Source organism: Euprymna scolopes, chromosome 21 (assembly GCF_053919585.1).
Source record: "Euprymna scolopes isolate OS-2025 chromosome 21, ASM5391958v1, whole genome shotgun sequence".
In the NCBI taxonomy this organism is placed as follows: domain Eukaryota; kingdom Metazoa; phylum Mollusca; class Cephalopoda; order Sepiida; family Sepiolidae; genus Euprymna; species Euprymna scolopes.
Window position 1 is genome coordinate 57,768,442 of NC_136502.1, and position 18,169 is coordinate 57,786,610.

Below are 18,169 nucleotides of genomic sequence, written 5' to 3' on the forward strand. Positions count from 1 at the left end.
ATTATTGTAGGTTAAGACTGTCTGCTCCCCTCCCTTCAAGATTTGAGATTTTATTTTTAGGTGATTATGTGTGAATATCCTGAAAAAACTTGACAAAAAGAAAAAACAACAACAAAAAACAGTTTAGAATTTTGAATGAAAGATCAGTTTTGCATAAAAACTTAACGTACAATGTTCCTTCATTTTTGAGTCATTCTTGCATCTTAAAGCAAATAACCATTTTTTTTTACTATGTCAGATAAATTATGCATGTTCTTTTGTGGTAGGTTTTACTTTTTAGGCTATTACATATGACTTATGCCATTGCCATTCAGACTTAGGGTTAGTGGTAAAAAGATTAATTAGTTTCCTTAAAGAATTAGAATTGTCCAGAAATGAGATATCATTTTCCGTTACATTGTACACCAAACTAATCCCCAACCTAAAATTGTAAAAATATTTTTTCTATCAAATTTCTCAATGTATTCACAAGTACTCATCTAAAATAATTACTTAGAAAATCATAGAGGTGGAGAGAGGAATAACAGAGTGTTCATTTACAAATTTACTAAAATTAGATCACTTAAAAGCATTGAAATAATGCAAATTGCGGATCAATAATTTATATTTATTTTGTGCTATTACAATTACGACTGAAGCAGACAACGAATTTTCATATATAATCTCAATATTGCTGTTTGGAATGAAAGCAAATATTCTAACATATTTCATTCTCTCTGTATACTGGGTAATTTCCTATTTATTTATTATAATAGATTAAGTCCTGATCTAGAAAAGTACAAAAAAAAGAAACTGTGAGATATTATTTTGCCAATATGAAATCATTGTCTTTGTTTCATATGTTGTTTTCGCTGGACGCTGCAATCTTAATTTTAACACATAGTACAATCATTGTGATTGGTAAGTAAATGAAAAATGCATTCTGGTTGGCTATTTTTTGTACATGCACAACTTAAAAGTTAGGACCTAATTTTACGATTAAAACTCAAATTATTAAATAATGCACCAAAATCTTGCATGTGAAAAAATTTCCAAGGTTTCTTATGATTTTATACACATGATATTCAAAAAAATAATTCCCACCCCTTTTACATGTCATTAAAAGTGCCTTAAGCTGATGGCCTATTTGTAAATTTTAAGGCTTTCTTCTCCTGTTTCTCTACTGGGATATTTTTGACCAAAAATAAAGGTTACAATGCTACTTAAAAACCTGATTACTTCTGTTACATCTATAGACATCCAATTTATAGTTGGTTCATTTGTAGCCATTTTTTAAATATTTAATTGCCAGACAATAATAATTCTCAGGGTTTTTTTTTTCTTTTTTATCAAAATTTAAAAACTATTATCATTAAAAAAAAGCTGAGTTAATCAGTATTTTTTCTCTAAGGATTTTAATCTATATATTTTAATTTTATTTTATATATTTTAATTACACAAAATATAAATTAAAATATTCCTTAATATTGGGATTGAGTTATGTTTAAAAGAAATTCCATTTTAATTGTTTTAATTAGCTGTGACTAAAACAGAAAATTTGGCTTCAGCAATAGGAACAAAAAGTGTGAGGAAAGTGTGATTAAATGATTTGATTTGTGACAAAGCTGTTCTTTTGGAAGCCTGTAAGATCTTGTGCTGACAGAAGAAGTGAAGAGAAAAGGAGAAAAAAAAGGAAATGGCTGCCGTTTATATATGCTTGCTCAATATGCAAATGAGACATTTCCAGTTAGATATAAAAGAGGAGCCTGATTTTTTAGGAGGTTGGATTTTTGGACTTGACTATTGAAGTCAGCTGTGCGTCATGTTTTGCAGTTGGATTTTGAAGTGACGAGTCATGTCAGCAGTGCGTTGTGTGTTGCAAGCAAATTTTGGATTTAACTATTGTTGTGTCAGCTAAGCGTCATGGTTTTGTAGTTGGGAGGTTCTTGATAGCAGTATTGGAAGTATGGCATTGTTACATCTTGATTTTTTTTTCTCAAACTATTTTAGCTAACTTCTGGTTTGTGGACCACAGTAATGAAAAATATGTTGGAAGTAAGCTGTGACATACTGAAAACTTTCAGTGGAGAAAGAAATCTAATGACCTAGTTGGCAAAAGTGAAGCTGATGGCAAAGCTGCAGAAGATTCATGACATTGCAAGCTTCTGTACTTCCAGTTAACAGAGGAAGATCAACAAGAAGCAGAGAAAATAGAGGCTAAACTGAAGGCGACATTTACTGAAGGAATTTTTTCTGTATATACAAACCTGGTGAGGATGCGGTGGACAGTGAGGCAGTCAACATGTATACAACCAATATACAAAGGTTGGAAGAACTAGCCGGATTCAAGGGAGCAAGACGATAGCAGGTCGTGAGACTAACTTTTGTTAATGGTTTCCCAGAAAATATTTTTGCGGCACTACAGCAGTTACCAGATGTGAAAGAGTTGCCAATTATCAAACTATTATGACAGTCACGCAGACTCCGAAATTGGCAGCAGTTGCAAAACGAGAACTAAAAAGAGAACCCAAACAGGTTTGATGAAAGGCCAAAGATAAGAAAACCATTTAATGGCGCATGCTACAATTGTAAGAGTCCTCAACTAGCAAGGATGCACTACGTATGATGACTTGCAAAATGGATCACTGCCAACATTAGGAGTGTTAGTAAATGATATGAGAGTGAGAGCCCTTATCGGTACTGACTGTACTGCCACATTAATTCGATCAGGTCTTTCAAGTAAGTATAGGGGCACAAGTACTATAAGAACAGTGGATGGACAGAAAGTAGAATGCAGAGAAATTAGCACTGCAACACTGGAAATACATGGGCGATTGTTGAGAACAGAGATCATTGTGATGGAAAAAATGATCGCTGATGTCAATATCATACTGAAGATGGATATTATCCACCAACTTGGAGGAGTTATTGTCGATAAAAATGGTGATGTGGAGATTAGCAGAGGAAATTGTGCTAGAAGCGTACATCTAAACTGAGAGAATAAAGAAAGAACCCCCACTATTAAAGAACAATGTTGATTGTTATTATGTAAAACTAACTGAACAACTAAAGGGTCACTTCAATGCTTGTACCTTGAGATCAAGATGTAAAGATGGGAGTTCTTCCCATAATGGCAATTATACAGCCCACAAAGAATAAAGTCTGACCAGTTCTCAATAATTGAGAACTAAATAAGTATATTGTGTATCATTCTAGTGGAGATGCAATTGATGTCTGCGGAGAAACTTGAAGTGGAGGCAGATAACAATGGCAACAAGGATCACGGATTTGAAATCAATATATTTACAAATTCATGTTGCAAAACATTTATGGAATTGTGTCCGGTATTTCAAATGTTGTCCAAAAATCATGGCAAAAACTTAGATAACTGTTCTCAATAAAGAGGACGTCATCAGGGAGAACACAGATTTGTACATAGACAACATTTTAGTTAATGAAACAGTAGTGGCAGTAGCAAAATTTGTGTATCATCTTGATAAGTTTGGTCTAGCAGCAAAACTACCAGAGTCATTGAAGGCAGGAACAGCGTTGGGTCTCCGGTTCAATACACACGGTACAGAAAGATTGATATTTACAAAAGAAAATGACCTACCAGAGATACATTATAAAATTAGCAGGCGTGAAGTGCTTTCTGCCTGTAGAAAACTGATGAGCCACTACCCAATATCTGGATGGCTTAGAACGACTTGTAGCTAGTTAAAAAGAAGAGCAAATGGAACTAATTGGGAAGATATAGTGAATAGCGAGATGGTCAGTGTGTTGCAAGAAGTTGTGAAAGAGTTAAGAAAAGTTGGTTCGAGGGAGGTGGTATGTTCCCAAATTAGAAAAAGGCATTGTATGGTGTGATGCAAGTAGCATGGCCGCTGGCGTATGTGTGGAAATTGATGGTGTGACAGTCGAGGATGTAGCATGGTTATGAAAGAAATGTGAATATAATCACATCAACATTGGAAGTAACAATAAAGAGTGTGAACCTTACATTGCAATTGGGTTTGATCTGAACTGATTCAGTTACTGTTCATAGCGGAGTTAATTTTATGATAACTGATGAGAAAAGGATTCAGACAAAAAGATCGGCAGAATTAATTATACTTTGATGTTTATGGATTCTGAGAGAAATGATTGATGAATTTGACTTCAAGTTAAGTCTAACATTTATGTCCTCAAGCAAAAATAAGGCTGACATCCTGATGGGTGAAAAAAAGCTAGCTTAAACCAGAAAGGGTGACTATAGCAGTATGCTGTATCACACAAAATAAAGTGAAGGAATTGCATGAGCTACACGATGTAGGAGTAGATGAAAGTTTTATCTAGTGCAAGTGATGAGAGATAGTGTGCAAAAGGTTGTCAGAAACTGTGATCAATTTTGGATGATCGACCCGCCACCAACCAATATACAAATGAGACAATTCTGGTTGGATATAAAAGAAGAGCCTGATTTTTCAAGAGGGTTGGTTTTTTGGACTTGACTATTGCAGTGACAAGTTGTGTCAGCTGTGCGTCGTGTTTTGCAGTTGGATTTTGGACTTGACTATTGAAGTGACGAGTCAGCAGTGCATCATATGTTGCAAGCGAATTCTGAATTTGATCATTGAAGTGGAGAGTGGTGTCAGCTGTGTACCATGTTTCGCAGTTGGCAAGTTCTTGATAGTAGAGCATAGTGTTGGAATCCTCTTAATTTTTTTTACCACAGAATGCATTTTAACAAAAATCTATTTACTCATTTTTATTTTACCTTGTCTGCAATTAAGACAAATTATAAATTTATTGACATTAAAAAATATCTGAAGATTCAAGTCTAATCACTTGTCGAGGAAATAAAAAGTAAAAAGATATTTGTGTAAAATTTTAGAGCATCAATTTTGTACTTACTTGATGAAGGTTTTTCACCTTTATCTTTTTTCTTCTCTTCTTTCGCATTTTTCGGTGCTAATTAGAAAATGGAAAAGAAAATTCATTTATAACATGATAGATATAAGCACTAGTCAGTCTTCAAGAAAAGTAAAAGTGAATATTTTATAACATGAATACATTCAAACACTAGTCATTCCTTTTTCAAGCTCTAACTTTTCGTTATTGAATGGTTATTTCAGTGATCTTCTGATTCCTGTACTAATAATTTCTGTAATGCTGTTACTTTTAAAGATAAATAGCATAACAGACAAGACAGCGCCTTAAGAGTCTCTGGCTTTCTGTTTGTGTGAGTCTGATGTTAAATTTATGAGTTAAATGTGATAACAACTGTCTAATGTCTATGGCAACATTGCATTTAATTCATATTTTAAGGAGGTCTTTAATGATTCCATATTTTAATGTCAAATATTTTTTTAAGATCAAAAAACATCAAGACCACATGATCACCTCAAAGTCCTTTGTATCTGATTTGATGTCTGGATATTATGTTTCTATACATATCAGTTACATATGTTTCTATACATATCAGTTTACATATGTTTCTATACATATCAGTTTACATATGTTTCTATACATATCAGTTACATATGTTTCTATACATATCAGTTACATATGTTTCTATACATATCAATTTACAAATGTTTCTATACATATCAGTTTCATATGTTTCTATACATATCAGTAACATATATTTCTATACATATCAGTTACATATGTTTCTATGCATATCAGTTACATATGTTTCTATACATATCAGTTACATGTTTCTATACATATCAGTTACATATGTTTCTATACATATCAGTTACATATGTTTCTATACATATCAATTTACATATGTTTCTATACATATCAGTTACATATGTTTCTATACATATCAGTTACATATGTTTCTATACATATCAGTTTACATATGTTTCCATACATATCAGTTTCATATGTTTCTATACATATCAGTTTCATATGTTTCTATACATATCAGTTTCATATGTTTCTATACATATCAGTTTCATATGTTTCTATACATATCAGTTACATATGTTTCTATACATATCAGTTTACATGTTTTTATACATATCAGTTTACATATGTTTCTATACATATCAGTTTCATATGTTTCTATACATATCAGTTGCGTATGTTTCTATACATATCAGTTTCATATGTTACTATACATATCAGTTTACATATGTTTCTATACATATCAGTTACATATGTTTCTATACATATCAGTTTCATATGTTTCTATACATATCAGTTTCATATGTTTCTATACATATCAGTTTCATATGTTTCTATACATATCAGTTTACATATGTTTCTATACATATCAGTTTACATATGTTTCTATACATATCAGTTTACATATGTTTCTATACATATCAGTTTCATATGTTTCTATACATATCAGTTTCATATGTTTCTATACATATCAGTTTCATATGTTTCTATACATATCAGTTTCATATGTTTCTATACATATCAGTTTACATATGTTTCTATACATATCAGTTTACATATGTTTCTATACATATCAGTTTCATATGTTTCTATACATATCAGTTTCATATGTTTCTATACATATCAGTTACATATGTTTCTATACATATCAGTTTCATATGTTTCTATACATATCAGTTTCATATGTTTCTATACATATCAGTTTCATATGTTTCTATACATATCAGTTTCATATGTTTCTATGCATATCAGTTTACATATTTTCTATACATATCAGTTTCATATGTTTCTATACATATCAGTTTACATATGTTTCTATACATATCAGTTTCATATGTTTCTATACATATCAGTTTCATATGTTTCTATACATATCAGTTACATGTTTCTTTACATATCAGTTACATATGTTTCTATACATATCAGTTTCATATGTTTCTATACATATCAGTTTCATATGTTTCTATACATATCAGTTTCATATGTTTCTATACATATCAGTTTCATATGTTTCTATGCATATCAGTTTACATATTTTCTATACATATCAGTTTCATATGTTTCTATACATATCAGGTTCATATGTTTCTATACATATCAGTTACATATGTTTCTATACATATCGGTTACATATGTTTCTATACATATCAGTTACATATGTTTCTATACATATCAGTTTCATATGTTTCTATACATATCAGTTTCATATGTTTCTATTCATATCAGTTTCATATGTTTCTATACATATCAGTTACATATGTTTCTATACATATCAGTTTCATATGTTTCTATACATATCAGTTTCATATGTTTCTATACATATCAGTTACATATGTTTCTATACATATCAGTTACATATGTTTCTATACATATCAGTTACATATGTTTCTATACATATCAGTTTCATATGTTTCTATACATATCAGTTACATATGTTTCTATACATATCAGTTTCATATGTTTCTATACATATCGGTTACATATGTTTCTATACATATCAATTTACATATGTTTCTATACATATCAGTTTCATATGTTTCTATACATATCAGTTTCATATGTTTCTATACATATCAGTTTCATATGTTTCTATACATATCAGTTACATATGTTTCTATACATATCAGTTACATATGTTTCTATACATATCAGTTACATATGTTTCTATACATATCGGTTACATATGTTTCTATACATATCGGTTACATATGTTTCTATACATATCGGTTACATATGTTTCTATACATATCGGTTACATATGTTTCTATACATATTAGTTACATATGTTTCTATACATATCAGTTACATATGTTTCTATACATATCGGTTACATATGTTTCTATACATATCAATTTACATATGTTTCTATACATATCAGTTTACATATGTTTCTATACATATCAGTTTACATATGTTTCTATACATATCAGTTTCATATGTTTCTATACATATCAGTTTCATATGTTTCTATACATATCAGTTTCATATGTTTCTATACATATCAGTTACATATGTTTCTATACATATCAGTTTCATATGTTTCTATACATATCAGTTTCATATGTTTCTATACATATCAGTTTCATATGTTTCTATACATATCAGTTTCATATGTTTCTATACATATCAGTTTCATATGTTTCTATACATATCAGTTTCATATGTTTCTATACATATCAGTTTACATATGTTTCCATACATATCAGTTTCGTATGTTTCTATACATATCAGTTTCATATGTTTCTATACATATCAGTTTCATATGTTTCTATACATATCAGTTACATATGTTTCTATACATATCAGTTTACATGTTTTTATACATATCAGTTTACATATGTTTCTATACATATCAGTTTCATATGTTTCTATACATATCAGTTACATATGTTTCTATACATATCAGTTTCATATGTTTCTATACATATCAGTTTCATATGTTTCTATACATATCAGTTTACATATGTTTCTATACATATCAGTTTACATATGTTTCTATACATATCAGTTTACATATGTTTCTATACATATCAGTTTACATATGTTTCTATACATATCACTTACATATGTTTCTATACATATCAGTTTACATATGTTTCTATACATATCAGTTTCATATGTTTCTATACATATCAGTTTCATATGTTTCTATACATATCAGTTTCATATGTTTCTATACATATCAGTTTCATATGTTTCTATACATATCAGTTACATATGTTTCTATACATATCAGTTTACATATGTTTCTATACATATCAGTTTACATATGTTTCTATACATATCAGTTTACATATGTTTCTATACATATCAGTTACATATGTTTCTATACATATCAGTTTACATATGTTTCTATACATATCAGTTTCATATGTTTCTATACATATCAGTTTCATATGTTTCTATACATATCAGTTACATGTTTCTATACATATCAGTTTCATATGTTTCTATACATATCAGTTTACATATGTTTCTATACATATCAGTTTCATATGTTTCTATACATATCAGTTTCATATGTTTCTATACATATCAGTTTCATATGTTTCTATACATATCAGTTTCATATGTTTCTATACATATCAGTTTCATATGTTTCTATACATATCAGTTTCATATGTTTCTATACATATCAGTTTACATATGTTTCTATACATATCAGTTTCATATGTTTCTATACATATCAGTTTCATATGTTTCTATACATATCAGTTTACATATGTTTCTATACATATCAGTTTACATATGTTTCTATACATATCAGTTTCATATGTTTCTATACATATCAGTTTCATATGTTTCTATGCATATCAGTTTCATATGTTTCTATGCATATCAGTTTCATATGTTTCTATACATATCAGTTTACATATGTTTCTATACATATCAGTTTCATATGTTTCTATACATATCAGTTTCATATGTTTCTATACATATCAGTTTCATATGTTTCTATACATATCAGTTTACATACTACTACAGAATGTACCTTACTTCGGATGCAATCCTCTACTTGTATAAAAGCCAGATTCTAAGATATTTGGGGAGATGGTGCTGGGGTGCATTCTCCTGTCTCAACAAAGTACAAAATCGATTTTGTAATCTAGCGGGGGATGAAATCTTCTTTGCCCTACAGTCTCTTTCACACAAGAGATATTGTTCTACTGTATCATTATTAGTAGGTGCTTGCCTGAAATTCAATCCCTGGTAATCCATAAAATTTCACAGCAACTTAGCTACTTACAACAAGAATTTTCAAACACTAAATAAAACTTCCATGAACTAAGTTTCTTTCCTATAACATCCACTTTGTGGAACAAAGGTTCCTAACTGACTAAAACATGGCCATTTTCAAGTATAATGTGAACAAATATTTGTTGAGCTGTCACCTTGAATAATGAATTCCTCTTAAGTAATCTTCTGGCTATTCCACCCATTTGAAGTTTTCCTTATGGAGGAGAGTACAGGTAATTATAGTCAAACTTATCTCTTTAACCCTTATCCTTGAATGGCTCCATGCCTTGATAAGTGGTGGCACATCAGTAAAAAAAAAAAATATATACAACTTGTTAGAGCAATGTGATGGTAGTTTATTGGGTGAGAATTGTCTTTGCTTTTTTTTTTTAATTAAATTTTTTTTGCTGAGGATGGGGCATTCTACCTTATCTCAAACACTCCAACTGAGAGATCTTTTTAAAATTGACACCATCCCTTTAAGTGCAATTGTTTGTATCTCTCTTCACCAGATATATTTACCAGTTTAAAAAAATTCTTTTTCATGAATTTGGTTGATCTTATAATTACTAGAATGATAAAGATCTTCCTAAGATTCCAGTTTCTTTTCACGTTATACATAAGTACTTGCTATTTTGTTATCTTCTCCTTCTCAGCTCATTGAGGATGCTAACTTCAACTAAGGTTACTTCTTTTTCCTTCTTTGCCTTTATCACTATGTCAGGTTTAACAGCTCTATTTTCTCGGTATCGTAGTTTTATTGTTTGTATATGGAAATTTAAGAATTGTTATTGTCGTATTAGTTGCTTCTTTTAAAAGAATGCCAGTCTTTTGATTTCCTCTAATGATCACATGCTTGGAAGGCCAGGCCAAGACTATCACTCTTTTTAAATATTTCACATGTGTAAGGATGATTTGAGGTTCTTCTCTCAAATCACTTTTGATTATAAATATCTCACCATCCCTTTTTCTTTGTTCTCAATAAAGTTTTCTTCTATCAATCCATCCACACATGCTATTTTTCCTCCTTAGAATTTCTGTTTGTTTTTAACCTCTTCAACTCACGATGCAACTCTCAACAGCTACTATCTCGATTTCATATCTCAAAATCCATGCCAGTATGCTTGTTTGCATGATCTTTGGTGTTATAGTTTGAATAGATTTTCAATGTTTTTATTTTAATTATGTCAGCCCTTTGATTTTTTTCTAATAACCACATGGTTAGGAAGCCAGGTCAGGATTGCTACTCTGTCAGTGTCCATCAGATAGTGGCATATTTCACGTGTGTAAAAATGATTTCCATTTCTTTCAATTGCTGTTAGGTTAGATAAAAAGTTTGAGAAAAAATGCATTTTCAATCCTCAAGGCCTTGATCATTTTTATAGCTTGTAATTTAGCTGTGTTGATGGAAGCATTCTTTAATAGCCTGATTTATTGTGGGTTTATATGTTGGTGGATGCTGCCTTTGTTCCATTCAAGGATTTTGATCCACCTGTAAACATACACTAATCGATTGCATGTTTAATGGGTTGCACATGAATAATAGATCTGCTGTGAGTGAGAGATATTTTATCATGAGAAGAGAAACAAACAAGAAATTGGAAATATGTATGATCTGAAGTTTTGATCCTCAGAATTTGATCTCCACTTGAAAAAAAAATGGTTCTACAGATACAAGGTTCCCTGCTGTGGTTATGTCTCACTCAGCGTCTTCCAAATTTAATGGCTATCCAGATAGGAAACCTCGAAGCACTCATTTTTTCTTTTAAGTTCATAAATAAGGCTAACTATTATTTTTCAAGTGGATAACTGCAGGGTAGGTTTGTCTCAAAAGACCTGTGATATCTACAGGTGACTGAGGACTACCTGTGAATTTAATATCCCCCGACACTTCTTCCTTTGGAGGAAACTGGTTCAACCTACCTAGGGTGAATACCGTACAACAAACAAACACACCAGTGATATCGATATTCCAGCAGATGGGCAGGTGATAGCAGTTAGTTGGTCAGTAGATTCTCTGGGCATCATATAATCAGTTGAGGGTTGTGAACAGATTTCAGTTCAGAGAGAGCTGAACCCTTAACGAATTGTGTTTGGTTGAACTAAGGATTCTCATTTGTAAGTCTGTTGTTCACTAGAACAAAACAAGTATCATTGTAACGTCTAAAGTAAATAAAATTTTATTACTTGTTTTAACTGGAATCATAATTTTGTTTAGAGGAAGAATACTCCTGTTGTCACATTGACTGAGATCACACAATTCTAACACTATTAGGATTGAGCAATGATTTTTGACCAACACAATAGGTGGATGATCATGGCCTGTGCAACGAACACATACACCTTTCAAAAATGATTATTTTTAGAATACTTTTTATAGAGCTGCCACTTTTTTGAAAAGTAAAATAACTCTGTATTCTTACCTACATAGTTATTCTATTTTGTTTTAAAGAAAAAAAATAACATTTCGAAAAATAAAATAGTTTTTAAAAAAATGAAAAGTATAATAAATTATAAGTAAATAAATACACTATCAGACATGAAAAATGAGTTCAGGTCTCAGACTAATAGTAAAGTCAAAACGTCCTATTTCAAATTAATTCAACTCTACACAATAAATGTATCATCTTTTTATATGCTGCTTATGATATGTAGTATCAGTCACAAGGTTATTTAATTTGAATATTGGTTTTGAAAAAGGTAATTTTATTAATTAACTATTATTTGTTATAGGATGAAGTAAAAATTATAAACAGAGTAGAATGTTTGAGAGTAACACGATTCAAAGAAGCAGCGCATATGTTGGGTGACAATGACTTCCACTAGTTAATACAATATGGGAACCAATAAACATAAATAGTAGATTAGCATAGCATTCAAAAAATAACTATATATTGTAATATTAAGTTATCAGCAGTAAAACTACAAATTTAAGACACAAATAGGTTTAAAGCTCCAAAAATTCATACCAAAATTTTCTGTAAGGACTTGTCATCTAACAGATATATGCTAAGTAATAATCAGTTTTAAGTAACATTCTTCAGGAGATTAAAGTTTCAATGCTCAGTGTGAATGATATTAAGAATACATTTATGAATTAAATAAGACTTCTAACCAGTCAGGAAATGAGAGTAAGCTACTTCTGTGGATTAAATAAAAGGTTCTGTTTGAAATTCCATACAGATTCTTGAGTTTGATAAGTTGTACCTGAGAAACGTTGGAGGTTACATCAGCCAAATACTGTGATAATATCACACAAAATAAAAACAGTAGTCTGAATAATTCAAATAAATAAATCTGTATTGATAAAATAAAAATGTTAATGTTTATTCATATGAATAAATGAGGAAGATTCTGTTCTGTGTTTACCAAAAAAAAATTAGGAATGAAATGTTTATTTTAAATAATGTTTCAAGTATTTCAAGTAGTAAACATTGTGAAATGATAGCAAGCCGGCAAAATAAGCTAAGTTAATTATAAGACTATAATGCAGGTTATTATATTTAAACATTACAGATTTATAAAGATATCATTGAATAATTATATTGGATAATGCTTGTACAGAGAGGAGTGTTCTACTCTTCTATATAATTTGCACAGTGGCAGACATATCAGTTAACAGAAATATTTATTTTTATAAACTTTTAAAGCAGCAATTTTGTACTTACTTGATTGTGGTTTTTCAGCTTTATCTTTTTTCTTCTCCTCTTTCATATTTTTGGGTGCTAATAAAAATTTTAAAAAATTTACATGATTCATCTTGGTTCCTCATTTACTAGTATTTAATAAAAACAAAAGATAAAGCAATATTTATCACCCGTACATAAGTTTTCATCACATTATGGTCAGGCCACTAAACTGTGGTTTTACCAAGAATTATTCCTTCTCTAAATGAGAACAAAGAATCAGTTTTGATTTAAGCAGTGATGATGTTTGACCAAATTCCCAGCTAAGTAAATTTGGTTTTCCACAAAAACCATTACTCATTCTTTTTCATGTTTTATATATTAAAGAAACATTTTCATGAAGAATATTAATTCTGTTTATCACTGACCAGATCCAAAATACTGCCTTTTTACAGCTACTGAATAATTATATATATATATATATATATATATATATATATATATATATATATATATATATGAAAATGCCTTAAATAAATTTCCAGATATTTTTCATATGGGCATTTTTATTGATAATACACACATGAAACTCTAGTCCCCTTCGAAGTAATCTCTTCCGGCTGCAATGCACTAATTGTACCATTCCAACAACTTCTGGAAGGCTCCATGGAAGTCCTCTTGTGTGAGCATTACAATGACCTTCATCACAGCCTCTTTCATCTCCTCAATTGTCTCATAACAAGTCCCTAGGTTTTCCTTGGGTTTAGAAAATAACCAAAAGTCACAGGGAACTGTCTTCATGCCCATCTTAGTCATGACAACATATTTCTGATCTCTGAGAACACTTGGGACAAACTTTGTGCAAATTGTCTACATGATCAGTTCCTCATAAATAATTGTGTACAGTTCCCACACTGACATCAAACTATGCACTTCTTGTCACACAATGGGCCTTATCCATGAAATTCTTTATTTGGCCAATCAACTCTGGTGTTTTGACTTCTTTACTGCTCCCACACCTCTCATCATCCTTCACAGACTCCCTGCCTTCCTTAAATCTCTTATGCCACTCACAAACTGATGCTTGATTCATGCAAGATGGCCCAAAAGCAGTCTGAAACATTCCATATATTTTTGTGGCATTTTGTCCAAGTTTAAAACAGAATTTTATTGCATATCGTTCTTTAAAGTGTCCTCACATCCAGATTGCATTTTTGAAATTCACCAGCTGTGACAATCAGGCTTTAGTAGGGTGCATTCCAATTTCTACTGTAACTATTCATTTGAGCCTGAAATCATAAAAATTGGTCAGTTATTTCATAAGATGTATAGAAATAACATACTGAATTTTCAAGAGTTTACGACAATTTTATATGCCTTATTGAAGGTACCTTAGGTGTATACATATATATATATTCACACATATATATCCACACACACACACATACATATATATATATATATATATATATATATATATATTTACTAGTATGGTTTCCCAGCATTGCCTAGGAGCATAGAAAATAAAACAGAAGAGTTAAAATTTATGTATAACTTTCTCTCTCCCCCTTATCTACTCTTCCTCCTCTTTCTTTTTCCCTCTCATTCTGCTTTGTTGCTTCTCTTTCTATCTCCCCTATCTCATTTTCTCTGGCAACTGGAAAATGTCTTTTTACAAACTACTACAAAATAGTATTTAAAAAAATCACCTTAAATAGAATGAATATTAAAAAAAAAATGTGCCTGTATTTTGTCAGAGGCAACACTGAAAAAATATATCAGCCTTGTGAATTTGTCTTGTGTAGTTTCTGATTTGTAATTTGACACATAGACATACATGCACAGAAAGACAATTTTCTCTTATATAATGGAATATATATGTATAATGAAAAACCAAAAACTCATGTTCATCACTAAAATCTTCTAATGCATGCCAGGATTAACGTCACTCCTGTCTCTCGCTCTTAACAATGTTAGTTGGAAACAACAATAATGTAGTTTGAATGTGTTGCTTGGTTACCAGATGCCAGCTATGTGAAGAAATCATATGAATATGATTTTATTGAAAAAAGATTAAGAAACCAAGCACCAAAGAGTTGGGCTGACCAAATAAAGGTTGGTATTTGTATGCGACTCCTAACAGTTGAAAGATTAGTCCAAAATTATAAGTAGCATAATTTTGTTTTCAAGTATGTGGCAAAACCCTCAAGAGTATGAATATAATCAACAGAAGTCTGCAACATTATTCATTAGACAAATCATACAACCTTATAATTATTCTGTTTTAAGTAGCTTCATTTTTATTGAACTTAGAGCACTCAACTATCTGTCACCCTTGAGCAAAGTGCTTGCTTCACTGTACTCCATCACCATAAATCCTATCTTTTCTAACCCATTCTACCTTTCTTCTTTTGCTTATGTGGACTTAGATCTGGCTATGACCTTAAACTACATCCGCTGGTGAGACCCAAGTTTAGATGGTATTACTCATGGCTCCACTCTAACCCAAAGTGGTAGTGGTAGTGTCTCATGTCCTCTCTTGGGTATGATACAAAGCTGACTCTGTTGTTGTTTCAGCATTGAATAACCAAAAAAGAATTGATGATGATGCCATCATCACCATCATCATCATCATCATCATGGAGATGATGGTAGTTAAGTGGTTAACAAAACAGACTGACAACCTGGGTGTGCCAAGTTGGAATACAGTTTGTTGTATAAAAATACTTTCACTTAAGGATGTTGGCAACCTTCAAATGGTCTCTCCTGTAAGTATTCTAAATCATTTTAGAAATAATCATAGCTAGAAAGATTAATGCCAACAATAATCATCTTAATCGTATAGAAAGAATGAATGATGCTCAACCACCACCACCACCACCACCACCAGAAGAGCCAAATCAATAAATCATTAACACTTGTTTCACATGCTGGCATGTGTTGGGCAACTTTTAGAAATTGACTTCCAAGTTAACATATTTCTGACCAAGTTTTAATTTATCTTTCTTTCTTTTAAATTTATCCTTGAAACATCCTTCAATATTTGGCTTTCCCCTGTCAACTGATCCTACTATCTCAACTATTCTACTAATACAAACACAATCATCCATTCTTTCAATATAACCAAACCAAGAAAATCTTCTTTTCTGCACACATTTTCCAATACAGTTCATTTTTTTCCTCTGAGGTAATCAGATCTAATCTGTCTAAGATTTAGATTATACCTCAATCATATCATTCTTACCTTCTTTTTTTCTCCCAGTTCTCCATCCAATTTTAATAGGTATGATTACTTTTTTACTTGCAACTTTTATTGAAGTATTTCCATTATTTTACATTTTTTAAAAGAAAATCAAAAATCAATTGTCAGAGAGATATAATTAATGATTCTGTTAAATTCATATAATAACGTCTTTCAATTTTTAAAAGTTATCGGAGTGTTGTACTGTTTTCTAACAATTACTATTATTTTTTTCTGTATCTATAGTTCAGGCGTTTGTCTTGTAAAATAAATTTAAAAAAATATAGTTGCTTTTACGTTTAACTTCTTCCTTGACTTTTCCCACTTTAGATTCTACCTTTTTTGCAGGCGTTTGCTTTGAAAGTGTTTCTTTCTCTTTCTCCTCTTTGTTAGTGTTGTCCTGTGAACACCAAAAGAAACATTAGCACTCATAGTTTATTATATAATTTAGAAATGAGATAAAAAAAATAACAAAATGTTTAAATCGATCCACACATTTCTACAAGGGGCTTAATCAATCATGCTTTAGTTTAAAAATTTACAAATCACATTGTGCATAATCATATCTATCAAAAGTCTCTCTCTGTTGGTCAGTCCTTCATACTTAAGTTTGAATCATCATTTTCATTATTTGCCATACTTAATGTGAGATAGCAATTTCATTATCTTAGGTTCAATAATAAATTAGAGCCTAAAAGAAAATTTACGTGATCAAAATACAATATATATATATATATATATATATATATATATATATATATATATATATATATAATTAAATAATAATTTTTTTTTTATACCTACAGACACTAGTGTTTCATGCAATCATCAGTGTAGATGACAATTCCTGCAGGTCGAGAGATTCGAACCCAGTAATAAAACCCACTTTGACTCCAATTGCTAAGCCTTTATCTCTGGGCCACCAAACAACTGCCACGAGAAGAAGGGAATTAAAAACTAATAAATGCTCAATTTGAGCGTGGACATTAGACAATCCATAGTGTTAGAATGACAGGAAGTTATGAACATTGCGTATATATATATATATATATATATTAGTCATTCACATACAGTACTGTTTGTTGTATCACAGCTCATCAGTGCGGCTAAACTAGACCCTTTCCCTAGCCAACCATCATGTTGATAATAGGCAGTTCTAACCTCTGGCCCATGGGATCTGTACTTACAACTGACCTCATCAAATATTCATTTAAATAGACATTCGCCCATTGTTTTATATTGCTTTATTTACAAACAAACAGCAAGCCTCACATTTATGCCAATTAAGCAACAGGTGAGATACATTTACGACAATGCTCTACCTAAGGACAATTAAAAAATCAAAGAGTAAATCTTTAACAAAGCAAAACTTATCAAGATGAGAAAAGCTCAGCACTATTAAGAGGAGCAAACAATAATATTAAATAATATTTTACCTACATATATACTACGCTTCCAAATTACCCATATATGTTGTATCTACTTTTAATTACTATTTACCATACCATCCTTTCCTTCATTCTCATTTCATGTCTAAATGTCATTAAGTCAGTTTTTACTTTATTTGCATTTTGTATAATTCTGGCTCTTCTTCTCCTCTGATGAGAAGCATTTAGCTTTAAAATGCCATGGCCTAATGAGTTTTTTTTTTCTTATTTTTCAACTTTAACTTTCCCTTATTGTTCTGATG

The 18,169-nt window shown here is 30.7% G+C and overlaps 1 protein-coding gene across 6 annotated transcripts in view; it reads right to left on the reverse strand.

Annotated features, from left to right (window-relative positions):
* Positions 1-18,169, reverse strand: part of LOC145242387 (androglobin-like) — a 337,568-nt gene that overhangs the window by 226,910 nt on the left and 92,489 nt on the right. For all 6 annotated transcript variants that reach the window (XM_080105409.1, XM_080105408.1, XM_080105404.1 and 3 more), the window contains exons 11-13: positions 16,777-16,879; positions 13,281-13,337; positions 4,873-4,929 (exon numbers count right to left, since the gene is read on the reverse strand). In XM_080105409.1, coding sequence (XP_079961535.1) covers positions 4,873-4,929; positions 13,281-13,337; positions 16,777-16,879 — 217 coding nt within the window. The remainder of the gene's footprint in view (positions 1-4,872; positions 4,930-13,280; positions 13,338-16,776; positions 16,880-18,169) is intronic.